Below are 27,836 nucleotides of genomic sequence, written 5' to 3' on the forward strand. Positions count from 1 at the left end.
TCTGTGACACAGATACCCTACCAATTATAAAATACTTCCAAGCTCGCTCCATAAACCCCTTTGCTGTTTCTATTAGTATGCATTAACATTTTATTGGTGTTACAGGATGAAACATCCAGTCTTGCAGCTCCAGTGGGCTTGGGGATTTCCAGCATCCTGCAATATGTATCCGTGCAGAGGAAATTAAAATGTGGATGGATCAGCAAGATACAGTCAAATCCTCTACAGTAATTTGGAGAAGACTAAACTCTGGTGCTAGTGGAGCATATTCCGAGCTATCTAATAGAGAGTTGATGATCTCTGTAACAGCCTTTTTGTAAGTTTTATTCTTGCCTACAAGAGAATTTTTTCAAAGGGGCTATGTAATACCTAAACTAATATTTTTAAAGGTATATGCTCTAAACATGGAAAAGTAAGGCCCTTTGCAGAGCAGTCACTTCCAGTGATCAGCAAGTGCTTGATAAAAGAACATACTCCAGTATCTTACAATCTAGCTGGAATTTCTAACCACACCAGTCATTTCCCTATAGTTTGTATCATCATAGAACACACAAACTTTTAGGAATATTGCCATGCTTCGCTCTTTTAGTCATAGTACAACACAGGTATCCTTTAGCAGCATCAGCCCTTGAAGCCCAAAGTGCTGTGTCCACCCAACAGCTGTTGGAGCATGATGCTGGTGCCCAGCATCACATACCTCACCATCTCAAAAAAAACCCATTTTCACACATAAACCTGGGAGGAATTCACGTCCAAATGGAAATTTTGGGTACCTTGACTTGTGCAGTGCAGTCTGCTTGGGTTTATCTCTCCCAGGTGCCTTAAAAACACAGAAGAAGCAATAAAGAACTGATCCTCTGCTTTCTCTCCCTCTATTTATAGGGTCAGCAAAACCTTAATCTACTGTCTAAAAGGGAGGAAAATTTGATCAGGAGGACTTAACCCCACACCTCAGCGCCCGCTGGGTCAGGGCCCCGCAGCACCACTCCTAAAGGACCCCCCTCCTGGGGATTTTTTGTTTCCATGGGTGTGACCGTAGAGAGCATTAAGGAGCCCAAACTCTAATGTGGGATTTCGATGTTATTTATTATCTGTGTTACAGTTGCAACTGGGAACATGGGGAGGGACTCGTTCCAATTTTAGCGACAACTGCATTAATGCCCTGTGTAGAGCCGGCCCATGTAGACATTCCCAAGCCCAGGCTTTTTATAGCAAGCAGAAGCAACCACTCCACCCCCTGAAAGGCCTTTTCTAACCTCCAAAACCTGCTTACAGCCTTGTGCTCCTCAGAACAAGCCTATCTCCAAGCTGATGATACCCGTCACGGTTCAGCCCTCGCTGAATCTGATGTGGAGACAGCCCTTTTTCAATTTGGCTCATCCTTGTTTCAAGTTTGGCACAATTTTAGAAGACCCTGCGTGTCCCCAGGATGTTCAAGGAGTTTCTCCAATGTCAATGGCAAGAGTGCTCATCCACCGAAGGGGAAGCAAAGTCAAAGGATGAAGATATCTCCTCTTGGCTATTAGAGCATGAAATGACCTCCAAAAGCCCTGTTAAATTCTGCATCTGAGCCAGGAGAGTCCTTATTGAAGCAGCGAGAAGATTCTTGTGAGCTTCTCAACTGTACAAGGTTTCCACCAGCACGCTGGCAGTGGGAGAGTTCAGGTTACTTTAACAGTTATCATTAACAACCAGTTTCACCTCCTCCAACCCATTTCTGCCTCCTTCCCTCTCCCAGGGAGCCACTGCAGTTGCAGGGACACAGTGCAGATTCCAGGGCTCTTGTGTGGTTCAGCTCCAGGTCCTTGGGGTACAAAGTGCATCTTCATCTTGGCAGGTGCCCACTCAGACTCTGCAGGTCCTGCTGTGGGGGCTGCTTTGTTTATCCACTTGCAGGATCCCAGCACTGCATGGTGGAACTGAGCCACACACCAGGGACAAGTAAATACAGCAACAATGACATCAAGTAGTTCTATTTTTTTATTCTGTTACTTCTATCTTCACATGAGGCTGCTTCACTCAACTCTGACTTCATCACTGGCTGCCACAAGCGATCATTTATAAAGGAGGGCTGTGAAGGAAGAGACAGGGCAAGGCTGACGGCGATTCATGAAACACACCCTGTGCAAAGGCAACAGCTGTTAAACAGCAACACAAACTGCCCTATGTATGGCAACCCCAAAGATTCAGCTCTGAAAACTGAATTTAAAAAAATGGCTTGGTCAGTGGGCTGAGGAGGAAGATAGCCAGAAACCCACGCTACGTCTGCTTCCCCTTCACTGCGCGTCACTGCGAGGGACACGTTCAAGACAAATTCAAGTGCCTTCAAAGAAAACATTTGTGATCCAAGATGACATTTCTGCTCACCATCCACCCCTCCACACTGCTGCCGCTTTTAGCAACGTGCACTCACACAGTTGGCCTGTGTTGATGGAGAAGATGTAACCCAGAGACAAGGAAAGGAGCATTTGCTTAGCACAGCTATGCTACCTCCAACCACTCGTGAGAAGGTCCAGGTTTAATTTAATCCAGGTCTATTATAAGTCCAACAAAGCTGCTGAACTACACTGATGCTGGAAGTCCTGAGTCAGCTCCTACAGCAGGACAGGAAAAACATCTGAAGTAAAAGGTTCCAGTTCTCACCCTGCCTCAGAAACAAGGCTCAAACATCCTTTGGTTATGAGAGTCTCTGATCTTCAAGAGGTATTTGCTGGTCTGGGATCAGGCTTTGCACATCACCTACCTGCCAAATGCCAGATGGGATGGGGGCTGGACACAGCAAAAAAGTTAATAAATAAACCATACAATACAACAGAAAGACACCTTGGAAGGACACAAGGACAGGCTGGATGTACTTAATCATGCAATTAAATAATGAATCAATTTTAGTGCAAGCACGAGGTCAACCACCGACATGGCAAGTGCGTCCACAAGACCTCCTCCCTGCACCGAAGGCTCCAGCCATTGGCTTTGCTGGCTCTGCTCCCAAAGCAGGAGCAAACCCAGTCTGAGAGAGACCAACACAGTCACCAGTGCAAAACACAGAAACTTTAATTAAACCTACAACACGGTGGGAGGTGGGAAGTGCTGCTTTGGACACAGAGCAGCCCTGGGTGCTGCCACGCGCGTGGGCAGAGGAGCTGAGCCCGCGGGGGACGTCACTGGGAGCAGGAGGGAGGCAAAGCAAGTGGCTGCCACGTGATAGGGGCACATCCCAAGCGGGCTGATAAGACTCAAACGAGAATTAGCTGCTTGACATCCCAAAATCCCCAGCAGGACAGATGTGCAGACTCGGGCAAGCAACAAACACAGAGCTGTGCGTGAGCCTCCTCCCACCGCCTCCGCAGGTCCTGAGCCCAGGGACACTGTCCCAGGGAGCAATGCTGCAGCTGCAGGGGAAGGAAGTACCTCTCCACCCTTTTATAGTGCTGTATTCCACATTCCTGGAGTCCCTCCCATTTATCAATATCAAAATTTCCACCTATCCTTTTGCATGGAAGCCTCATTTCCACAAGACAACATGGAGAGATGTTTTCCCAACCCTTGGGCAGATAAAGAAAACCAGAGGCTTTTGCTCAGCCATTGCTGGCCAGATGCTGCACAGTCATTTCAAGTATGGGGACACCTGCCAAAAGACACAGCAACGTGAGGGGACACAGGTGGAGACACCGCGTGTCTGCTCCAGGCACAGGCTGCTCCACTGAAGGTGGACTCATCAAGTCCCAGCAAGCACATAGATCTCCAGCAACATTCCAGGAGTGGATCCATTTGGAAAGCCAAAACACATCCCATTTAGAAGTAAAACAAGACTTAACCCCAGTCTTCCATTTTCATTTAAAATACAAATTTATAGAGTTGTTTCAGGCAGGTCAAAAGCTCCTTGTCCCCCACCCCTTGCACAGGGCCAAGCCAGGAGCAGACAGGACAGCAACAGTGCCAGAAAGCTCTGCTTCAGCTCTGTGAACATTTCAGCACCTCTTAACTCACACTCTTTTCTTACTCTCCTTCCCCTGAGTGCCTGCAAGAACCTTTACAAGACAGAGTGAATAGGTATGTTAAAAATAATGAAAAAAATATTTTAAAAAAAGAGAAAAAAAACCACAACCAGGTTCCCTCCTCTCACCCCAGCAGTAAAGCAGTGCAGCAGCAAAAGCTGAGCAGCCTGGTTGGGGGCAGCCCCTTCATGGTCTGCAGGAATGCCAGAGGAAGTATTCCTGCTGCTCCTGATCCCCAGCAAACACCAGTCCAGACCTCTGTCCCTGTCACACCCAGACTGGGAACCCCAAGAAGAAACATCCCCACTGCAGCTGCAAAGCTGTGCACCACCTTGGTCATGACCTGCGGACAGGCAGCTCATCTCAAAAACAGCACCAGCCCTTTCTGCCCTCCAGTGATGCTGCTGGTGTGATCCACACCACCTGCCTTCAACACACTGCTGCTGGTGGCACTGCAAGTGTGGTCCCCCTGCCTGAGGTCCAGCACAGCAACAGCAGGGAAGGACAAAGGGGAATAACTTTCTCCAGGTATAACCTGCTGTCCTGGGCTCTTTATGCTTTTTGCTTCCAGCGCGAGTATATAAATGCATGAGAAGCTGCATGCTGCCCCCTCATGCTGCCTGTGCTCCAGGGATGTCCCCCTCGAAGAGCTGGGGATTGTGCTGCTTCGTGGGGAAATCCCTTTGCTATGGGGGTGTCACTACAATTTATGACCAAGCAGGAGCAACCACGGTCACCTTGTGCCACTGAGGCCAGCACAGCCCCAGGACAGCAAAGCACGGGGAGTGCAGAGGGCAGGTTGGACCCAGTTATGGATCTGTGTGAATGTGTCAGGGTTTTAAGAAGGAGCCTGAGCCGTCTTTGCATAGCTGTTCCCACAGAGCTGGGTCCCTCCAGGGACCTTGTCTCCAACTCCAGAGCAGCTCAGACCCCCACAGCCCAGAAGGTTCCCAGCTTCACCCGAGAGAAGAGGTGCTAGTGGGAAAGGAAGACCCAGGAAACCTTGCAGAAGAGGTGGAGGGAGAGCACTTTCTTTACCCAGAAAAAGGGAGAGACAGTACCCTGTGCTTCCACAACCCACAGACACCCCCTACAACTCCCTTTTCCCGTTTCAGACCTCCGGTGCAGGCAGGGCTGGCTGATATAGACACGCGCAAGCTCACACCTCACCCCGCGCAGTGGTTTCCCAAAGCAAACAGCAACAGGAAACTCCAATGAAATTCAAAAGGGAAATTGCAGTTACCACTGCCCAACACATACACACGTGCCTTCCTCCCCTCCACACCCCTTTCTCTTGGGAAGCGAAGCAGAGGGCCTTCGCTGCAGGCAGCCCCTGCTCAAACCCACCCCCATTCCCGGCAGTCACGCGGATGCGGCACAGCGGAGCAGCACGGCCCCAGCTCGGCCGCTGGCGAGACGTCCCCAGGGTGAGGACGTGCAGGAGGAGCTGCTCCAGGTCCCATCTCCCGTGCCAGGCCGGCGAGTGCTTCGGATCTGTGGTTGCCGATGAGGATGTGCAGGAATGGATGGGCTGGGTGGTGAGGAGGGGTGAGGGGAGGAGGAAGAGCGCCGTGCTGTGCCTCCACTGCCTCGGCTCCTCCTGCGGTCTCCTTAAGATGTCACAGGCTGGATGGGGAGCAGGCTGCCGAACTTAAAGTGCTGGATCACAGGAAACTTCTCCAGGCACTGCAGGAGGGGAGATAAAGAGAGGTGAATTCAGGAGACATTTCCACCTTACACACACAGCCTGAGCCACATCCTGCCCGCAGGGTCAGGAGCCAGTGAGTTCAGGCCCACTCAGCTCAGACAAAGGCAAAGGATCAGTCTCATGTCTCCCCCTCCTCCATTCCAATCAGGCTTCTCAGGCACTTCATAACCCCATCTCCTTCCTTTCAGCCAGTCTTTTTCTTACTGAAATTCTGTATGGGGAGGCCTGGAGCATGAACAGAAGCAGCATGTCTATGTCAGCAGCTTTCTCCCTCACCACTCTCCTTGCTCGAGCTGATGTCTTTGAAAAGCTTCACCCTACAAACACTGGGAACTGCAGAATCCCCTGAGGCAGAGAGACTCTCCCTGCTCCAGGCCAGTGCCCACACTCTGGGTTTGAGGCACCATTCTGCAGCTGCAAGGCACTGCCCAAACTGCATTCCAGACTCTCAGGTCTTTGATGGACAAGCACCAGTGATTTTGCAGCCATAGTTTAAGATATGATCCTATTTCCGACAACTCTTCATCCCTGAAATTCCCACCTCCCATTGAAGAGTAATGGATCACAGGTCAATCACATAGATTCACTACAAAGCAGATCAACTCTGAGCTACTTCCTGCAGCTACACCCAGGCTCTGCATAGGGTGAGTGGGGCTGCAAGGGCACAGCCCCTTCCACTCACCAGCCCAACAGCAGGAAGATCATGGACCGTGGTCAATAACCACATCAGAGTTTGCCAGCACTTGCCTGGCAGAGCCACTCAGAGCTCTGCTTTTTGAGTTACTGCAGACTCAGACTGCTCAAACCTCATGGAGGGCACAGAGCAGGCTCAACTCCATCACACAGAGCTCAGCAGTGTGCGTTCACCAGCCATGATGTGGTTACAACTCTCCGTGGGAAGGAGTCCTGTGCTCTCCATGGGGCCAAACTGGACTCACTGCAGCAGGGGACACAGCTGTGTGCTGCAGACAGCTCTCACCCCAAGGCAGGACTTGGGCACAGGCACCCTGCCCTCGTGCTGTCGTCATGGGCAAGCAGGAGGATTTGTGCTCAGAAGCCCAGGCCTACAGTAATCCCTTTGGAGCCAGACATCAGGCAACTGGTTCCAAGCACAAGCACACCGAAGCCAAACAAATTTGGAGGTGGTGAAAATACAGCATGGCTGTATCCACTCCTGGGGAATAACAGCCAGGCAGAAAACCACAAATCTCCATGGCAAGACACCAAGGAGAAGTAAGTCCTGTGAGCATCAGGGCATGTCACCTCCAAAGCTTCCTAATGCTCAGAGCTGCTGCCATCTCTGCACACAACCACTTAGACAAACTCTCAGAGGAAGCAGGGCTGGGTAACACAAACATGAGGGGAGAGCAGAGAGAAATGAACACTGGAGATGCTGACAGCTAGAAATGTCAGCCCAATTAGCTCCAAGGAGTCCCATAGAAGACCAGATTAGTTTGGGCTCCAGATGAAGAGACTTTACCACCAGTGGGAAGAAGGAGTATCCAATCCATGAAACACATCACCAGCTCATGAAGACACAAGCAGAGAAACTTCTCCTCTATCCAAAAGGACTAGCACAAGTTTACTGGATTATCATATGTACTGAGCAACAGGGACTTCCTTGCATCAGCAGTGGATAAAACTGTCCCCAACACTAGCTCAATTTCAGACTTATTTCTTCTTGCCACCATCTTGATCACACTGAAGGTGGGCTTGGGACTCAACTGGGGAGTAGATTCATATACCAAGTCCAGCCTTTAAAGATGGAACTGGGACTAGATTAGTTTCAATGGAAACTATTTCCTGACTGAATGCAGAGAAGGAAAGGTCAGGAGACTCAAAAGCAGGCTCAGGGGAAAAACATCAAGGCTGCTGCTTTAACCACACTCTATTCTGTCAACTTCTTCATTTGCCTTTGATGGAAAGAATAAGAAAAGCCCATGGACTTTCAAGCGAACATGTTTTCACCCATTATATTATAAATAGACACATTTGGGATTTCATAAACACACAGAGTTGAAGACATGCTGTCTTCAGTCTACTGCTCATCCACCCTGGAGTGCCTGGATCCAGACCACAGCTCCTGGACACACAGGAGTTATCCCATAGAAGAGACAGAGAAGAGATAAAGCCTTTGGAGTGCTTTTTAGATGAACTAGGTCTGGGGGCTTCCCCACTCTCACCAAGTGGGGTTTCTCCTGATCTGTTTCCAGCAAGTGACCCTGTCCTCTGCTGCTATCTCCACTCAGTCCTGGTCAGCACTGTCCGACACCCAGCGCTCCTCAGCCACCCCAGGTGTGTTACAGAGCTGGAGCCTCCAGCTGAGTGTCTGATTTCACCTGATCTAATTGCAATGGGTGATCAAAGGGGCAAGGAGAAGGGAGGGGAAAACAAAACCTGAAATCTTGCTCTCACTTTGCCAGTTAGACAAAGCAACACCACAACTCCAAACCTTTGTTCTCTTTGCCATCACATGCCCCAAGCTCAGCCACAGAAGCTGCCTGCCTTGAGCTGGATGAAGACCCATGCCAGCACTTGAGGGGTGTTGCTGACTTCTCTTCTGCTAATGCTGGCAGTGGCTAATTGCAGAAAGACTGCACTAGTGAAGGCTACACAGAGAGCAGAAATACACTGGGAGCCAGCAGAAAACAGACAAGATCTCCAGCAGTGACTTTGTGCTTGGCCTGAGACACCCAGACAGATTCAGTTTGCAAAGGATGAGGGTTAAGTGACTCCTAACCTTGTGTCACTCCCAGAAGATCAGTCTAAGAGATCCTCTAGCTGCAAATGTTGGCATAACCTGCAGGGCCAGGCACATCATAATTGAAAGCTCTGCCCGGCCATGCTGCCATGTCCACATCCACACCCCTGTCATCTCCCAAGCCAGGCAGGAACTGGCTGAACAAGCCATCAGGGTAGAAAACTCCCCAGAACAGATTATATCTAAAGAGATAATAAATGTATTGTAAAGAACCCTGAGGACTCCTTGAGCAGGAGTGCCCCCTCTCCTCTGCCTATCCAGGTGAACACAGCTTCCATGCCGTGGCAAGAGAGGACAACATTGCACAAGGATCATGTTTTAGGATTAGTCCTTTAAGACCTCCAAATATTATTTGAGAAAAAACGCTAAATTTAAAGCTCTTTGGTTGACTCAATGTTTTTTACACTTTAGTTTAAATTAGTATCGATCGTTACCCTTCCTAGCAGTTTTTGCATTCTCCCCTTGACACAGCTACATCTCAGATATTTCTAGAAACCTACCAGTACTGGATCCAGCATTTTCACACAAAGTCACCACTATTCAAAACAGACTAAGGCCTTCAGAAAGACCATGTCTTGGGTGCACATAGAAGAGCCAAAGAATCTCCCAGTCTCTAGAGAATCCCCGAGCTGTGCTCTCTCCAGCCAGGGGACAAGTAGATCTGCCAGCACATGGTGGCCCTAAGATATCAGTGAATGTGTGCACTGCACTGTGGGCTCATCACTGCCAAGCTCCTCCAGCCACGTAAGCACGGCACAGGGCATGTGGGGTACCAGGCAGGAGCACCTGAATATCCTGGGGAACACCCAGCTTATGAAGGAACTGATCCAAAGGAAAGGAAGGACCATGGCAGGGCTGTTGAGGCAGCAGCAGACCACACTGAAGCTCTAGGTTTTAGGAAACTCAAGTTTCACTTAAAAGGCACTCACAGTGCTGTGGTCTTCCCTTCAGACCCCTCAGCTCTCACAGCTGAGCCTCCAGCTCAGGGTTTTCCAGCAGGCAGTGTCTCCAGCCCCTGTGACTGAGCTGCAGCCCAGGGACAGCCCCCTCTCCAAGGAGCAGCCCGGGGCACCCCTCCCAGGAGCAGCCAGGCGAGGGGGTCGGCCCCCAGCCCCACTTCTCTTTGGAGGCTGTGAGGAAAACTGAGCTGGGGGCGGAAGGAGCCAGCGGGCCTGGGAGTGACACCTCACAGATTAGAGAGGTATGTGGCCTGGAACCTAAACACAGGATGTGCAGTGCAGAGGAAGGGCTGGGGGAGGGAGCGGCCGTTCGGCACAGTTAACCCCTTTGTGCGCTGGGCCTGAGCAGAGCTTCCTGGCAACAGGAGCTTGTCCCAGCTCCCATCAGGAGCATGGCTGACACCAGCAGCACTGCAGGGAGTGGGATTAACTCTTTCAGGCACCACCGGTCCCTGCTCCCCGGTGCCAGCAGGGAGTGGCACCATCCCTGTTCCTCCAGTGCTTTAGTGCAGCCAGTGCTTCCCACAGAGCCAACACCGTTCCCATTCCCTCCGGAGACCCAGATGTGGCGGTTCCTGTCCTGCTTCCTCAAGCCCAGGGTTAGCTTGAGCAGGAAGGAAGATAAGGGAGAGCCAAAACTGCCCAGTTCTCCAGGTCAGGGTTCACCAGGAAAGCCTGGGGTAATGCCAGCAGAGCTGGTGGGCGGAGGGTGGCCAAACCAGAGAGGTGGCTGTGGTCTCACTGGGCTGGCACATGACATGGATGGGGCTTGTAGAAAGGGCAAATCAGTAGGAAGTATTCAGCTTTCTCTGGGGCTCTTGAAACGTGGGATGGTAATTTAAAATAAGTCTCCTCTAGCTGGTAAAGTAGTGGTGAACCAGAAGAACAAGCAGGTCAAGACATTGGCCCTGGTTTGGAGAATCTGCACTTGCACTGTGGTAAGACAAGACATGGCTAAAGTCATGTTTGCAAGGAAAGACCACTTTGTAATTGGTTTTGGGGCAAACATGAGGCAGGAATTTCCTTCAAGAAAGTATCACCTGAATGGCCAAGGGCTCCCAAGCCACAGTCAGCAAGGAGTAACAAATGGCTGTGATGGGGGTCCCCACACATGGAGCCGCACAAGAGCTGACCCAGGGTGCTGTGGAAGAGAGCAGATGTGTGGCAGAGCAGCCTCCCCTGCACACAGCACTCACCTCTGCCTTGTACATGCGGATGAGGCCCTGGTTGACCTTGGACCAGGAGGCCACGGCACTGATGTTCCAGAGCTGGTTGGAGTGCTCGGCAAAGGGGCCTGTCTTCATCTGAAAGAGACCCAAGCACAGGGCTGAGGGAGCCAGGCCAGCCAGGAAGCTCGTGCACCAGCAGTGACTCATGCTCACACTCTCTCCAAGCAAACATTCCCACCAAGCCCAGTGACCCACGCACCAGCCACCTCACTGCGTCTTCCCTCCCTCCCTCTGTGCTCCCTCCCGCTGTGGCCACATCACATGAAGCCGTGGCAATCCAGCTCCGCTCCTTCTCTGATAAAATTAAGCCTTTTCCTGCCACGCTTTCCTAATCAGACCTCCCTCTGCACACCTCCCTTTTAATGACTGTATTAAAAAAGCCCCACATAAGTCCCATTCTTCCCCTCAGTAGAGCTTGGCTCAACGCTGTTCCTATTCTACCCAGAAACCTCCCAGTGCAGCACTGCTGGGCTTTCCAAGAAAATGACTCATTCCCCATTCAGATCAACAACAAGCAGCAGCGACAACAGTCGCTGCCTTCCCTGAATACAGAGGGCAGTGCAGGTTGGCAGCAGCTCTGCGTCCACAGCCCACTCCACACCTGCCTCTAGCTGAGGAGGGCTCCAAGGGAAGCAGGAGCAGAGGGAACATGCTCTCCAAACTAGCTCCAGAGCTGCGAGCTGCTGGCTTGCAGCAGATGCTTTAAATTTTTTTTTTCTGTTTTTTTCTACTCCACTGTTTCTCCTCCCAGGGAGAGAGGTTTGGAGGAGGGAAGGCAGGAGGGAAGCTGCAATCAGGGGCAGTTGCATGTAGATTCCCTGGGTAGTTGTCTCTCCTTCTCTTCCATGAACAAAAACAGACCCTCAGGGAGAAAAAGAAATACAACACAGCCACTCTGACTGAGCGAAGTTCCCATGACATCAGAAACCACAAGGCCGAAGCTCACGCTAAAGAAGAGCGTGGGGAGAGAGGAATCTCTTGGACTCTCATTCCCGACCTGGGGCTCGAACAACTAACCCCTTCCCTCCATGCACGCACAGGCCTGGAGAGAGGGTGGGAAAAGTGCCTCCAAAACAATCTCTCCGCTCACTAAAAAAGCAAGCAAGGCCAATCAATTTTTGGGAAAATGCTGCTGCCTTTCTGCAGTGCCTGTGTGACACCAGCCTGCAGCAGAGAAAGAATGAAAGAGAGGGAGAGGGAGGGAGGACCCAAAAACCCCACTGCTTGGAGGGTGATGTGCTTCAAACCCACTGGCCTTGGGGCTGGAGCAGCAGGGGAAGCAGGGCTGCAGCTCTGCTTGGTGCCGGGAGAGCGTGCATGCATCTCCACTTCCCCTCGGAGGTTCCCGCGAGCTGGGGGATGACAGATGAGCCGCTCCCTGTCCCCTCCACCACACGCTTCCCTCGTGGGTATGAGATGAAACGTGCACACACACAAAGCACGGCACTCCCCGGCAGCGCCGGCGCAGTACCCACCACCAGGATTTGGCACTGGTGGGCACCCAAAGCAGCGACTGCCAGGGAGCTCTGTGCCAGGCAGCCCCATCAGAACCTCCCCTCCCCACACGGAGGTTTGGCTGCCTGAGATTTGACGCCAAACCTTCCCCCAGCGTCACCGCCCTTCACAGGGGCACAGCTGGCATCAGCCACCACCACCGTGCTCTTCTCCCCTTCCCAAGCCAGAGAGCGGGAAGGAGGAAGGCACAGCTGGCCAGCCCCACGCTCACACCTGGCACGGCCACCACTGTGGCCCTCCTCACCCAGGACGCCCAGCGAGGGGTGGCTTGGCTGGGGTGGGAAAAATAAGAGGGATGAGAAGGGGAACAAAAAAAAAATAATCTCCTTCCAGCCACAAAGGGCGAAGAGGGAGAGCTGGGGGGGAGAGCGAGAGGCGGTGAGCGCGCTGCAGTCCCGCAGTGACCCCAGGGGAACGGAGTGAGTCAGAGCAGCCATATTGAGCAGGAAATTACTCACAGACGTGGCGTTCCTGCCTCTCGGTTCCCAAGAGAATCGGCCTTTTGTAAATGGTTCCTCTGTCAGTGCAGGGGGGAGGGGGACGGCTGAGGCCGTGCTTTCCTGTCAGCTCCTTCCCTTCCAGCAGAAACCCGAGCCCTCCCTTCCCAAATTTAGAAGCCAGATTGAAGCTGAAATTCCTGCTGCCTGCCCTGAGCTCTCAGAGCAGCATCTGGGCAAGTGCACTGATCCCCCACAACAGCTGGGGTGTACCCAGCTTCCCTCTTCTGCATATACACAGGCAGCCCTGCATCACTGTCCTCCACAGCCCCTGGGCAGTAGGCGCCACAGGGATGCTCCCAAACCCTCCTCATCCTCATACCTTCAGGTAACACACACACCCCTTTGGCAGGCAAAGGCAGCAGCAGGAGAACAGCTTGAGTCCCAGCCAGCTCTGCAAACCTCACCCTGTCTAGGTCCAAACCCACCCTGCAGATTTCCCAACATCAGGTCAGCTCATGCAAGATTCAGTGCCGTGCCTGGGCGCTCCTCTAAGGAGGATGCCGTGGTGGGTTCAGCCTGGACATCATCTTGCTGCTGCTTTAAAAGCCTGAGCAATACACCACCTGGCAAACACCACAACAGCATACATTCATATTCCTGAAACATCACCTGGGGGCTGAGAACAGTATCTGCTCAAGAGAATATTCTCTCAGTTGACAGAAAACAACCTTCCTCAGTTGCAGGCTGAAACAAAACCTGCTCTCATGTCGGCAAGATGTACCAGACCCACTATGGGAACTGTTGTGGTGTTTGTTACATGTTTAACACTTTTAAAGGAAAGCTGTTTCCAGATGACAAGCTCAGAAGAAAATAATATAATTAATTTATTCAAGTTCTTAATCCCTTCTATCTTTTTTTCCTGCTGTTTTTGTTGTTGATTTTGGAGAGAAAGCATTTGGGGGGCACTAAGGCTGCCTCACCCCCCCTAGTGGCAGTCGCAGCCTTCCTGGGTGCTTGGGAGGGGGGAAAAAAACCCAAGTTCTAAAAGGAAAATCTTTATAAAAATGAAGCAGTACTCGCATGGAGATGCACTGAATATACCATGGATTTGGTAATGCACATTGCTGCCGTCCCTTTCAGCTCGTGGCAGGAGGGCCAAGAGAGCTCCTTGCCACCAGGTGGCACTGGGGAACTCGCAAGAAACACCGAATTCCATGATTCACAATGAATGTGTGGAAAAGGAACTCAAATCACTTATTTGAAAAGCCTGCTAAAAAGCTGACTTTCTTGCAGGAAGAAGCAGAGTGCCCTGAAGCAGTAGGATGGTGGTGGGTATTTTAAACTTCACCTGTCAACCAGGCACTGCAGAATCTTCTACACACATTTCAAGAGATGTATTTTTTTCAACAGGTCAGTGCACTGTCTGGATATTACAGAGGCCTAAACTAAAATAAATCTTGGCTCCTGATTTCCTGTCCTCATCTTGATCTTTTCCACTAGCACCTCTTTATTACCCATGGTATGATTTATCTTGGCATTAAGGGTTAAACCTTGTGAGGTGCTGAGTACCAACAAACCCTACCAGATTTAGCAGGACTTGACACAGCACCTCCTGGGGTTTGGGCCAAAGGCTCCTATGAAGATTTCCTACATGAAAGGCTAAGTTCATAGTCTGTAACCTCCCTTCTCATCTAATCACTAAATTAGAGAGGCAAGGAAGGGGGAAAGTGAACAGAACAAAGGGGAAGAACTGCACTCTGTCCTTCAAAATTAATCCCATCAACTTCCTCTTGCCAGAGACAAGAAATCCCTCACCACAACAGAGCGGGTAGTTCTTGCTCTCCCTGTCCAGACTGTGCAGTGAGGGAACTGGAGAAACATGGCCAAATCCTCCACTGCTGGTGCAGGCAGCAAGCCATGAGCTCCCTCACTGAGAAACAGCCCAGAGCTGCCAACAAGCTGAGGATCACCCGCCCCTCTCCAAAGGGTCCTGCAGTGCCTGAGCAGAAACAGTCCTGAGAGCACTGCCAGCTGGGGGAATCTCAGCACCACCTCTGCTGAGGTCAGTTGCAAGTAAGATGCATTTAATGGGCAACTCTTTTGGTAGAATCTGGGAGGAGACAGAGCAGCACAGAGGTTTGGGTGCCTGCCCTAAGCAAGGGGAGGCCCAGGGCTGCCAGGCAGCACCCAAGGGCTGCAGGGAAAGGAGGTTATCTTGGCAAGCCCAGTCATTTTGCAGCTCCTACTTCATCTTCCTAGTGTATCTACAGGAACCAGTCTTCTCCATCCAAGTTCCCACTGACTGATCCAAGTGATGATCCAAAGTTATTTGTTTGCACTTGTTACAGGTCCCTTCAACTACGATCCACATCCCATCCAGCTTAATTACACTTTCTTCTCAACATTCCTGTCTCAGCTCATTCAAGGAGAACACCTCAGCCGTGCAACAATGGTTCATCTGCACTCTTCCACAAGAGCAAACAAACAGGCAAAGGAGGAAGTAAAAACCACTGCCAGAGCCAAGTATCTAGTGTCAAGAGAATGTCCCAGTGGGACAAACCTCCCATTCCTCACCTCTGTAATGAAGAGGATGCACTCCAGGAACATGAAGTCCTTATGGTTTTCATTTACCACCTTCTCATCAACAAAGTGCCGAGGCTCCAGACTTGGATGGTCTAAAAAGAGTAATAGACAACAGGAAGTAACCTGAATGGCAATCCCCTCCTGGGACCAAGTTCAACCAGGTGGTGTGCTGCCCCTCACCCAGAAGTACAACCCTCCCAGCAGAGCTCTTTTAAAGGCAGCACAGAGTTGCTCCATTCTATCTCATCTCCCACTCCAGTGCCTCTGCAGGGACAAAACTCCAGAGCAGAAACTGCATTTTTTCAGCACCAAAACCAAGACTCTCCTTTTAAAAAGTTTCATTGCAGTCATTGCAATAAAGACAGAAGTACTATACAAGGAAGCCTTCCATCCCCCAACCAGCTTTATTTGAAAAGGTGAGGTAAAAAAAAAAAATCCAAGCCCCAAACTCTCCTGTTGTATTATACACAAATCTGACATATTTGAATTTAAAAGACAGCCCCAAGTCCCATCATCTTTACAACCTAGACAAATGGGGCAGAGGGCAACTCAGGACACAAGAAGATTTTTATTAGTACCTATCAGCTGGGAACTGCCCCATATGAAAGGCAGGAATTGGAAGTCATCCAAGCCCCACACGCCCTGGCTGCCAGCAGGTTCCATCCTGTAGGTTTTCTGCAGTTTTCGCATCACTTCCAGGTACCTGAGACCAAAGAAAACAGGAAGGGTTAAGGCAAAGCCTTCTCCAGTCTTTCACTTTGTAAGGACAAGAACAACCAGTAAGGGAAAGGACATAATTTAACACTTGTAAGCAGGACCCCCACATACAGCACAGTTCACAGAATATATATTCAGCTCCTTTGCCATAGAAAGCAGCCTGATGGTACCTAACACCAAATGCACAGAGAAATCCAGTGGCAGGGGTTTCTTTTATCTGCAATGTCTTATGATCATGCAGATCTTTCCTCATCCCCACTGTTATTTGAAAACATTGACATTTTGTAACCCTTCACCAACGTCCAAAAGAGCAGTTTTCTACCTTACAGCAATCACTACTTCCACTTTTCAGGTGGAAAATTAAAGCTGGGAGTACTATTAAAGGAAATTGTTTCCTTGGCACCAAACAGTGATACAGCTGGGATTAGATCTCTGGACTCCAAACACCCATTCCACCAGTTTCATCACTATCAAGTCTACCTCCTGGGCTGGAAACACATCTAGAGGAGCAGTGAAGGCCTGCCAGTTGCATAGATTTTTTATTTTTGATGCCTGAAGAGATGTTAGATCCTCTGATCAGATATTTCTGTCTATCACAAAGCACAGAGCCTCGCTCACAGTGTTCACTAACTTGTGCTCCACTAAAGTAACTTTCCAGAAGGACACTCAGCCTCTGAAAACAAGGGGCCATCACCTCTTTTTGAGATAGTTATAATGGGTCAGTGTACAGTCCATTAAAAAGTACATCTGCTCCTAATTTTGTCTAAAATTGTCTTCAGCTTTCCCATTCTACCCTTCCCCCCAACAGCCCATCTACTTCCAGCCCTTCTCCTCCCATTACCTCACCTGTTAAACACTTTGAAGACAATGGCCATCTGGTCATCCACTCTGAGCACACCGATTTTGCAGAGGCAGCAGAGAAAGGCTGCAAATGCAGCTTCGTGCCCTGGAGTTAAAAGACATGAAAAGACATGACACAGGTGTCTCTGGCCCTCAGGACAACCTTTCTGTGGGCACCACAACAGCTCTTCAGAAATCACAGTCCCCTCTCAACCCTGTTGTCACTGTTAATGCCATGAGCTGACAATATTTCATCCCCCTGCAGCACCCACCCAAATTATACCTTCTAGACATTCATAAGGTGATCATTAACTTAGAGAAAATAAGTTCTTAAGTAAAAACAGCTCTAACTGGGCATGCTGGAAACAAGGCAGGGACTTTCCCAGGAGCTTGGCACAGCAAGGGAAGTGGAGCACTGCAGAGTCATCGGTTTGGGGGATGCAAGACAACCTCACATCTGCAAGCAAACAGATTTCCTCCTGCTACAAAAATATCTCTGTGTTGGAAGGATGCAGGTCCCATGACACTGCCAGGAACAGTCTGTCCCAGAAGGTACTGGGATCTCAGGCTAAGCCTCTGCAGCTTGGCCCTCCAGCTAACAGCAAGGAAAAGAAACAACCAGCAAACCCAGAAATGCCTCTTGGTGGGATCACAGAAGAAGGGAGAATACAAGATCAGCAGCTCCACACTATGGTCAGGTGCAGTTCCCTATGTAGGAACAAAATGCACCCATAGTCTGGACACTGTGAGCTGGGACATGGGCCCCTGGCTTGGGACACACGGGATGGGAGGAGAGGTTGAATTTCCTTCTCTGAGCTGACCAAACCCCATCCAGCCTTTCCAAGGACAACATCTCCCCCTGGTGCCAGTGAGCCGCAGCCAGCACTGCACAGCCTCCAATCCTTCAGCCTTTACCCACGGCCTCCTCTTCCTCTCCCTGCCCATGTCCGAAGTCATGTTTCCTTGCACTCACAGCATCCTGCTCTCCTGCTTTTTGGTGAGGATACAGCTATCCTTCAGAGAGGAGCAGAGCATGCAGACAATTCTGTATTTAGTTCTCATTGAAGCGTGTGTAGCTACTTCACCTGCAATTCAGTATCTCCTCAGGTGCTTCTACCTTCAGATTTCCCAGACCCTCTGAAAGCAGTGATTCCCTTCTAGAGACCACCAGACTATAATGGTGTCCTTCTAGGGACACCTCCACTGAACACGAACATGGTTCTCACCCTAGTTCCAATTCAAGCCAGTATGTTTTATCCCTTTAAACTGCCTACTGTAGGACTGCTGCATGCAGTGAAGCAGGTCCTATAGCTCATCCCAGAACAGCTTAGTTCCCATTTCCTTGGATGAGATGTAAAACAGTGTCACAGCTCTAGCACAGCTCCCAGCCCCAGCTCTCAGTCACAGCCCACACAGGGCAGAGGGGTGAAGGGACCCTAAAAGTTCATTTCAAGCTGGCTCTAAAAATAATGGTAATGATATATTTAAATAAATACAGCACCCAACTCCGAAGGGTCCCTTCCAACAAAGCCAGCCTTGGCCAGTGTGTAAGCCCAGGTACCTGTGCCATAGTCAATGCGGGTGGAATTCCCCACGGATTCCTTCAGGTACACAGCCACTTCTGGGGCAGCATCAGCCAAATGCTTGGGAATCACTGCTGACACCAACTTTTCTGCCTCCTGAAAGATATGAAAGACCCCCCCGGGTGAGCACAGATCTGTCACAGTTCCCAGACAAGGCATCCTGTGCTCAGATGCTGTCACAGTGTGAGGGCTGCAACGGTGCTCTGCAATGCCTGGAGGCAGCATGAGGGAGGAGAAAATTCTGCTGTTGGAGAAGTCATCTCCAGAGATAGAACAAGTCAGGGAGAGCTTGTCCTGAGACCTATTCAGGCCACACACATCCTGTAGGACAGAAAAGCCTCATCACCCAAGTACATTGAACTAGTTACCCACTGAGCCATCTCCAGGACAAAAGCATCACTAGAGCAGCAGAGCAGCTGCAAAGCCACTGCTGCTGGGACTGGGGCTGTGCCACCTCCAGAGCTTGGTGCAGGCTAAGTGCTCTGAGATGAAGAAATTTGAGTGGTTTTCCCCAAACTTTCTCTCATTTTGTGACACAGTGGGCAGTTACAAAGCAAAGGAATTCCTTGGGCTTGGATAGCCCTTGTGACTCATCCAGAACCTGGAGACCCAGCCAAGAGCATTTACATGGCTCACAAGAGGAAAAGATAGCAGCAAGTCAGGGGTAAGTGATGCATATCAAGAGGCAGATCCTTCAAGGCTTATCTGAGCAATTTTCTGTGAGCTGCTTGGCTGCCACACAGTGACAGAGCCATTCTCCCACCCCTGCTGGGCACACTGCCCTTCTGTGGGAGCTGCAGGTAACACTACACAGCACAGACATGCTCACCTGGTCTAGTTTGGCGTACCAGGTCCTGAAGGCTTTGTTCCCAAAGCGAGAAGGTTGATCCACTGGCGGGGTTTCATCGATCCATCTGTCGAGGGTGTTCAGCAGAGCCACCAGCTTTTCAATGGGCTATAGAGAGCAAGAGGGTGAGGGGTCACAGTGACATAAAACAGAACAGTCCCTCAGTCTCTGACATCTCTCCCCTTGATGGGAGTTATTAAAGCCCACATCATTCTTCCCAAGAGAGGCACGTGGAAATGGGCTGTGCCAATCCTCCTCAAAATGCAGAGGGGACAGAAAAACCATTCTTCCCTGCAGGAGAGTAGCCCAGTACAAAGCCCAGCCTGAGGCAGACTCCCCAGTCGCCCACACAGCCTTTCATGAGCTGTAACAGCACTGTGCTCCAAAATCTCTAGAACAGCTACAGCAAGCCCCCAGCCTGTAGAACAGTCCTCACAGGACTGAGAGGCAGGGAAGTGCTACACAATTCAGGGATCTCCAACACATAACTCAGGCTCAACATCTTAAGGGTTCTGCATTCCCCATTGGATAAAGAATAGCATGTATACAGAGGTATGCATCCTCACCAATGGCTGATGATGTGATTTAAAGGCCCTTCTCAAGGCTCTAATAATTGTCCTGAAGTGTCTCTTAGGAGCCAGGATTAGCAGTTGATGCTGTTAAACCACAACACATTTGTACAGCAAGTCAACCTTCTCAGCATGATTCCTGTTGCTTCAAACTCCTACCAGCCAGACCACCAGGCAGCTAAAGCCCAGGGACACTCACTGCATGTGGCAAAATACAACCTACCCAAGGGAAGAGGCAGCCTGGATAGCCCACCAGTGCTCTCACCAGGAATGAGAAGCTCTCAGCACCAAGCGAAATGTCTCAATTCAAACACAAAGCTGATGGGAAGACAGCAACAACAGCAAGATCACAGCCATGCTTCTCACACCCAGTGCTGGAAGTGAGGGATCCATGTAGGATGGACAATAGTGGCCATGAAGGAAAAGAGGTGCAGCAGGTGACATAGCACAATGTCTCCATCTGTGCTATCAGACCAGAGCTGGCCACTGCCCACCATCTCCCTGCCTGGCCCAAATAGCTGGAGAACAGCTACACTCCCCCATACAAAGAGGCAACACCACAGGCAGCACTTTTAGCAGCTCCAGACGGTTTCAGGAGGCTCTGCTGACAACTGGTCAAGCCTGACAGAGGCTCTGGGATTCTCCCTGCCTGACTCCAAGCAGCTGGAGAGCCATCAGCCGCCACAGCAGCTGGCCAGGCCCCAGGCAATATACGCTCCTCTGTCTCGAGAGGGGATTCCTCCTTCAAGGGGACAAAGAGGACAGCAGAAGCGGCGGCTGGTTTGACTTTGCTGGAGGCATCGACCGTGTGAAGCTGGCTGGTCTCCTGGGTTGTGGTTCAATTCTTCACGCTGCTGTCGGGAGGACAAGGAAACAGCACAGCCCAGCAAGTTTCCAGCCCTTGAAGTGCCACTCTGAGGGGGTGGGCAGAGCCAGGCATGGCAAAGCTGTGCTGCCACTGAACACTGAACCAGCTGCACTTCTTCCTTCCTTGAAGGAAGGGTCTCATGGCAGACCCAGCCTCCCACAGTGACTCCTGAGGTGCCACCCCAAGGACATGGTGGGATCAGCCAGTGGGAATAAGCAGGAGAGAGATCCTCCCACCCCAGAACCTCAACATTTGGCCACTGAGCCAGACAAGTGACTGGGACAAGACCTGAGCACATGGAGTACACAAAAAACGGGACAAGACAGCCTAAAGCTCCGGGTGGCCCTGGAGGCACTATAGGCCAGTGCCCCAGATACGTGTGGACCGAAGCAGCACAGCCCCCTCTGCTTCAGCTCCCTGCTCCCAAAACACTGTAGGAATCAAACACATTCCCATTGCACTGGGCCACGTTTGGACTCAGCCCTACTCTTTCCTGGCTATTGCATTCCCCTCCAATTAAGCAACAGCATCCCCAACACTGGGTTGCATTAAATAATTAAATCATGCTGGTGATTTATCCGCCGGCACCAGCAGCTCATTATGAGCAGCCACCGTATTTCAAACCCTCTCCACGAGCACTCGGTGCTGCCTGGATAAATGGCTGGCATGGACCAGCTCCTTCCCTGGGGAGCAGAGAGTCCAACCTCCCCTTCCCCACTCACTGGCTTTAAAGGGATTAAAAGCCCAGCCCCACTGAACACGGGAGAGCAGGACCCAGCTGCCGGCTCAGCCACATCAATAAATAATTAAAGAGCTGCAGCTCATTTTGGGCTCAAGGCCCTTTCAAAAGGGGTAACTAAAAGAAGCAGCTTCCCATTGTCCAGCAGAGGAAGCCTGTACATCCAGGGCTGACCCCTGTGGGGGAGAAAGGAGCTTATGGGAACACAGCCATCAGCACCAGTGCAGCCTGTTTTGCCTGGCTGGGTTTTTAAGCTCTATTTTTGCTTTACCTTTCCAGTGATCAAAGCAAGGGCAGCCTCCCCCCTGCTCTCCTTGCTCTTCTCGTTGTGCTGATTTTGCATCTCCTTGACCCTGAGTCTGCCACCGGTCCCAAAGGCAAACCACAGGGCTTCCTACAGAGCACAGACCTGTCAGCAGCTCTCAGGAGCAGGGGCCAGGCAGACAGAGGTGCTGAGGAGGCATCACAGCAGCCAAAGCTGCCCGTGGTGACCAACTCTCCCCCTCTGGGCTCCTCAGGCTCTGTCAGAATGGGGAGCTGCTAAAATCAGAGCATTTGCTGCTTCTCCCACTTCTTTCCTGGAAGCGGAGCAAGCCACAAGACCAACCAGTTTCCCCCAGTGCATTGGGCTGTTTGAAGGGAAGGTCTGCTCCTTGCATGGCAAAAATTAACCTTGTCCTCCTCACTGCACTGCTCCTCTGATCCAAGTCACTGCTCCAGGCTGCAGCCCCAGCAAGTTGCTGATGGATCCCCATGTGGAAAACACTCCCTCCAAGAGGGGAAGGCAGGTCACAGCCTATCACTCACACAACCTTGTGCCAGACACAGTGTCTGTGCCAGAGTCTGCTATCAGTGCCTGTCAGATGCCTGCAGCAAACCCTGGACAGCTCCACACAATGTGTCAGGAGCAGAGCAAGCTCAGCAAGTCTCCAAGGGAGCTCAGCCCCCACAGGATCCAGCTCCTGCCCCAGCAGAAAGGTTGGTATCAACACACACTCTCTGGAAACCACTAAGCTGCCTCTTTCAAAGCACAGCAGACCATACTTCCATTTTTTACTTCATGGCAAAGCAATACCAGTAAGTCACAGAGAGGATATGTATTCAGCAAAAAGGATTTCAGGAGGTCATTTGCCAAAGGAAAGTGTCCCTGGCATTTGATCAGGGAGGAAGATGGGATGGCACAAAAGCACATTGGTAGCCGGTACAGCAAAAGAGAAGAAAGCCAAGCAGAGATGCAAGAAGAGGCCACGAGGGGCTGAGCCTTTAAAAGCACAGATAAGCAGTTTGATCTACAAAGGAGCCTGTGTGAACAAGCAACCTCATCAACAAGACAACCCTGGGGATGCTCCACCTGTGCCTCAAGTCACAGGCTTCTGCACTTCTCGGTGTGGAGAATGAGATTTGTTCCCTGCCACTTCCCAAGAAGTTGGGATTGTGTCTCTTGTTTGTTACTTGGACTTGGACCACTGATGGAAAACATTCACTCCAAGAGGGCTCTTCTGCAGACACAGCCCTGGTACAGCTTTTCCTGACAGCTCAAAGGGCTTGTCGAAGAGGGTTGGGTTTTTTCCCCTCCCCTCTTTGTTTTGTTCATTTTTAATGCTTTGTTTCCCTAGAAGTGCTCTGTGAATGGTTGGGAACAATTGAGATCATGACAGAGACAAAACTCAAAGGTGAAATGCAAACAGCAGAAAGCAAGAGCAGCATTTGACAGCAGTTTCTACTGAACTGAAGGAACAAAAGGGGGGCACAAAGCCTGTTAGGGAGAAACTCATTATCCCCGACCCCCTCCATGAACTACAGGGGAGTTTCTCATTCACACACTGGCTCCTAGAAGGGAAGGCTGGACTCAACACAGTACTTCAAACATGAAGACTGGATTAAACACCATCATCAGCTGCCTTCCCACACCAGAATGAAGCTATAAACACAGGGCCCAGTCTGCTGCGCATTTTGCCTAGATCTTTATACATCACTCTCAGCTTTCTTGCACAGCCATGATCAGTAAAAATGGATCCAAGAATCCATTGTAGCACAGACCAAGGGAGGGGGATTCAGTATGCAACAAGGAAGCAAAGCTGGTGGCCAGCCATCAAGCTCTGTGGATTGGCAGCACCCAGAGAGCCCTCAGGGTAGCACTGACACCACTGAGGGTGCCTGTCCTTTCCCTCTGGCTCCACTGTGCCCTCAGAAGGTGAACAGCCATTAAAATTGGCTATGGCAGCAGGGAGGGACAAGTGATAGCCACTTGCATGCAAGGGGAAAACCAGGTGTTTTCTGCTTAACACCTTGGGAGATCCTGCCCCACAGGTTAAACCTCCCAGCCCAGCTGAAATCTCCCAACTCAAGCCAGCATCCCTGTGGACTCTGCAGGCCCCAGGACTTTTAGCGTGACCCTGGGCAAGGCAGGTGCAGCCAGTGACATGCCTTGAGGTCACAGCCATCAAACCAGAGCTTGCACAACTTAGCTACAGCCTGAGCTGAGGAGATTGGGTGCAATTAACACAGTCTGAGCAACAAGAAGGGACAGGGAGAGAAGTGGTTTGCCCTCAGATTTCCGTACAGAAAAATCTCTTGGGAAACAGGAATGGTACAGACATCCCAGCCTTTTGTCTGCAACCAGAGGGAATATCACATCTTCAAAGTATCACTGGTTCCCCACCAGCTTCTGCCCACTTACTCAATTTCACATCCACCAAGCACATCCAGAGTCTCTCCACCTTGAGGGGAGGATGGCACCCTGACATCTGCATCCCCAACAACAGCCCAACCACACTCATTCTCCCTTGGCTCCCACATAAACTACCAATTCATTCCTCCCCCAGGAAATACTCACTGTAGAGAAAAAAAAAAAAAAAAATTAGAAAAGGCTGGAAAGGAGTAACAAGGGGATACAAACACTCCTCTTACCTCAGAAACTTTGTAGTCACAGGTCAGCTTCTTGCCCCTGACACCTTCATTCAGAGTGAGAATGAAGCCCATGTAGTCTGCATATGCCTGTGAACACACCGAGAGGGCAGAGCTTTAGAGAGAGCTCAGGGTCTGTCTGAGCACAAAACACAGCACAGGAGCATCCTGCACCCCAAGGGAATCTTTCCCAACACACAGTATTGCTTCCTTGGAGATACCCGGGGGTGCAGGGCTTGCTGTGAAATTACTGCTCTTTTTGGCAGCCCTGGCAGCAGAAAGCAGGTGGTGATTGCATCGCTGCGAAAATTACAAAAAGGAGAATCCTAAAAATGCTCACACTGACCCCAAAATCATTCCCTCAGCTCCTAGCAGGTCAAACTCAAACTCCTAGTTCTGCAGTCTCAGCTGTGCCCAGGCATCCTGTTCTGCACTGCTCCTCCCAGACCTGTGGTTACCTTCCCTTTCCCCCTTGGACTCTTCCCCAATGCTCACAACAGGGAAGTGGGAGACAGCCCAGGCTCCTCACTCCTCCTCTCTTTAAATTTGCTGCTTTGGAAGCAACATCTCCAGTGCAGCTCCACAGCAGCACACTGCCACTTCTCCCTCCCTGCATCAAAATCCTGACCAGGAACAAGTCTGTAAACCCAGGAGACTTAAATTGGAAGCTGCACCCAGAGGTTTGCTTGACACCTGGCTGTAACCTCAGCTTCTCTAAAGACATCTCAGGTCAGTCATCAAGCAAGAATTTGCTCCTAAGAGCTGGGACAAGTCTGGGCCAACACCCCAATCCCCCAAAGGCAGAGAGGGGAGAACCTGTTTGTTCCACCAGCTCCACACAAGCTGTCAACAAAAATTATCCAGGAAATTGAAGGGCTCAGCTCTAGAGTCCTTCCCAGAACAGCACAATGTGAAGGAACCAACCCAGGCTGGAGCTACCAGGGCCAGGCAGCAGAACCATGTTTAAGGTGAGCTCAAACAGGGCTGAGTAAATCCAGTTTGGTTATAAAGGACAAGCCTGGTAGGATGAAACAGTCACCAGCTTCTCATCAAGCTTGTTGTGAGGGAGCAGTAATCATTACTGCCAAGTAATTTTCCTACAAACAAGCATCAACTCTTCTGCTTTAAAACACAAACTCATTTCCCATTCTCTGCCCAAACCTCCTTTATTGCCTGGCTGTTCCCAGTCTAGACCTGGCTGCCACCAAAAGATCAGCAGCATTGCCCAGTCTTCCCTGTCCCCAGAGCCATACCTGAGATCGCTTCCACTTGGCCATGTCGGAAACCACATTTATCTCCTTTTTGGGGACCATGAAGCATTGCTGGACAGGAGGAGCCACCTCCTCAGAGGCACCTGGGAGATGCAAAAAAGAGGTAAAACAGAGGCACTGGAGAAGGAGAAATCCACTATTTTTCTTTCTTAGAAATGAGCTTTATTTCTCAGGAGATACAAAGCACACAAATCCATCCCAGCTGGGCTGTAATCTCACCAAGTCCTCCTCACCAACGTCCTCCTAAGGACACTGCAAGCCTTCAGAAAGAAGCATTATGTCTGTTTTCATCGTTAAAAATGCATTTCCCATTTGGACAGAGAGACTAGTGCAGGAGATAACAAAGGCAACATCCAGGCAGTTTAATTATTTCTGTCTAGTGCAGCCAAGCCTTAGGTCATGCTGAAGCACTGATCTTTCCTACAAACTAACTCTGCCTTGTTTTTAAGTTTTTAAGCCTGACCTTCATTCCTCTAGAAAGGATAATTCCTCCATGGACAAGCTGGACCAGTGCAATAAATGCAGCCCAGAGCCACAGCTCTGGTCCAGGTAGCACCAGGACTTGGGGGATGATGGGACAGAGCTTCTTCCAGGTGGAAGCTGTGAAGATTGTTTAATTTCAAAGCTCTCTTAGAGCCTAGGACACACTATGTAATGCAAATATGAGTTGCTAATGAATTAGAGGGGCTCTTTTCCCCAGCATCCCGAGGGCTCAACCTGCAGAACCAGAAAAGTTCTAGGAGGTTTAAAGTAATTTGTATTATGCCCCTGTAAATGCAACTTTTAATAGCAAGAGGCACAGCAGAGAGCATTGTCAAGGAACCTGGGCACTAAAGCAGATTTAAGAATTCTGTCAGAGTCACTCAGTTCACCTTTTTAATCCCAGAACATCTGCAGGCACTTATGCAGCACCAGCTGCCCTGACACACTCCAGCAACTGCTGTCCACAACCCAGCCAGTTCAGGCACTGTCTCTCTAACAAATACCACCAAACTCCAACTCCTTAAAATATCATCAGCTGCATTTACATAGAAAACACCACCCAGAAGCATCAGCAGCCTTTTCCACAGTGCTCTCTAGCAGGCAGATCAGATTAAAAGAAATCCAAAGTCCCAGGAACGACAAAGAGTCTGCTATAGATTTGTCATACAACCTTTGACAGTCATTTGACTTCTCTGCCTTTCACGTTCCCATGCACAGAACAAATTCAGCCTCATCTCCTGCCCCAATGTTGCAATGTTCAGTTCACTGCTGCAGAAGTTACAGCAAAACTTCCAGGTACGAGGATGAGAGGAACAACATGTGATGAATTTAAATTAAAGACAAGTGTGTCTCTCTTCTGAATATTCAGCACACAACTCACAGTGACTGGAACCATACCATGGAGCTCTGCTTTTAAGAGTTTATAACATGGAAATAATGAAAAAGTCCCAAGCAATGATGTGAAAAGGCAAACACTGATGTGTCCATCAGTACAGGTGACATGTAAATCCCAGCGCAGTGTCCTGATCTGGGTGTTTGCCATTAACAGAACTCCTTTCATCTCTCTGCATTTGTTTCTCAGCCATCACTGCTTCTGACCCACACTTTGTGCAGCTTCTCTTGGTGAGGAGACCAGGAATACCCAAGGAAGGAAACAGTGAGGGCTGCAGGGGTTACAGTATTCTGGGATGAATACAAGGAGTCCAAGCCTAATGGTGGGATGGAGACAGGAGTGTGTCGGGTCAGCTTTATGACGAGAAGCAGCCTGGACAGAGGATGCACTTTCAGGCTTGTGTTACGGTGTGAGGAGGGGGAGGCAAAGGCCACCCAGCTCAGCACGAGAACCAGCCACAACACCGGGCTGGGCATCCACAGGGATCTCCGATCCAGAGGCTCAGTCCCGACCACCCACCTCGCCCTTGGGTGGTGCAAGACTCGGGGGCCCCAGGTCCTTCACACCCTCAGCAAATCCTCCCCCACCATTCCCCTCCCCGGGCCGGGCGCTGCTGCCACCGCCCCCCGCAGCCCGGGCCCGGAGCCCTCGGCCAAGCACCCAGGGAGCGTGTGGCCCTGTACCGGCGCTCCCCGGCCCCAAGCACACCCCTAAGAGGCCCCGAGCACAGCCCACAGCCCAGTAGTTCCCACAGCCCCCAGGCCGCCCCTCACCTGCCGGCCGCTCGCTCTCTGCCATCTTCCCACAGCCCGGCCCGGCCGCCCCTCACCTCCCACCTCCGCGCACGCCGAAGCCACCGGCGGCCATCTTTGAGCAGGGCACGCCGCCCGCTCCTCTCGTTCCTGGGGCCGTCACACGGCGGAGCGGCCC

At 50.8% G+C, this 27,836-nt stretch overlaps 1 protein-coding gene across 2 annotated transcripts; it reads right to left on the reverse strand.

Moving 5' to 3' along the window:
• Positions 1–1,069: 1,069 nt before the first annotated feature.
• PTPA (protein phosphatase 2 phosphatase activator) lies at positions 1,070–27,830 on the reverse strand. 2 transcript variants are annotated; one of them, XM_058853862.1, is made up of 10 exons: positions 27,680–27,830; positions 25,514–25,614; positions 24,264–24,350; positions 19,160–19,285; positions 18,309–18,426; positions 16,754–16,853; positions 15,769–15,893; positions 15,182–15,282; positions 10,620–10,727; positions 1,070–5,681 (listed from the first exon to the last, which is right to left on the reverse strand). In XM_058853862.1, exons 1-10 carry the CDS (start codon positions 27,702–27,704, stop codon positions 5,607–5,609), a joined length of 966 nt encoding a protein of 321 aa, XP_058709845.1. In that variant the 5' UTR covers positions 27,705–27,830; the 3' UTR covers positions 1,070–5,606. The 2 variants fall into 2 exon arrangements, with proteins under 2 accessions (XP_058709845.1, XP_058709846.1); XM_058853863.1 differs by having other exon boundaries at positions 27,736–27,776.
• Positions 27,831–27,836: the final 6 nt, after the last annotated feature.

The sequence above is a fragment of the Poecile atricapillus genome, chromosome 20, assembly GCF_030490865.1.
Source record: "Poecile atricapillus isolate bPoeAtr1 chromosome 20, bPoeAtr1.hap1, whole genome shotgun sequence".
NCBI lineage: Eukaryota > Metazoa > Chordata > Aves > Passeriformes > Paridae > Poecile > Poecile atricapillus.

Coding starts and splice junctions, on each gene's coding strand:
- PTPA (XM_058853862.1), bottom strand. CDS start 27,704: ATGGCAGAGAGCGAGCGGCCGGCAG. Junction 18,427..19,159: donor GGTACGCCAAACTAGACCAG/GTGAGCATGTCT, acceptor CATATCTTTCAG/GAGGCAGAAAAGTTGGTGTC. Junction 16,854..18,308: donor CCGCATTGACTATGGCACAG/GTACCTGGGCTT, acceptor TTTTAACTCCAG/GGCACGAAGCTGCATTTGCA.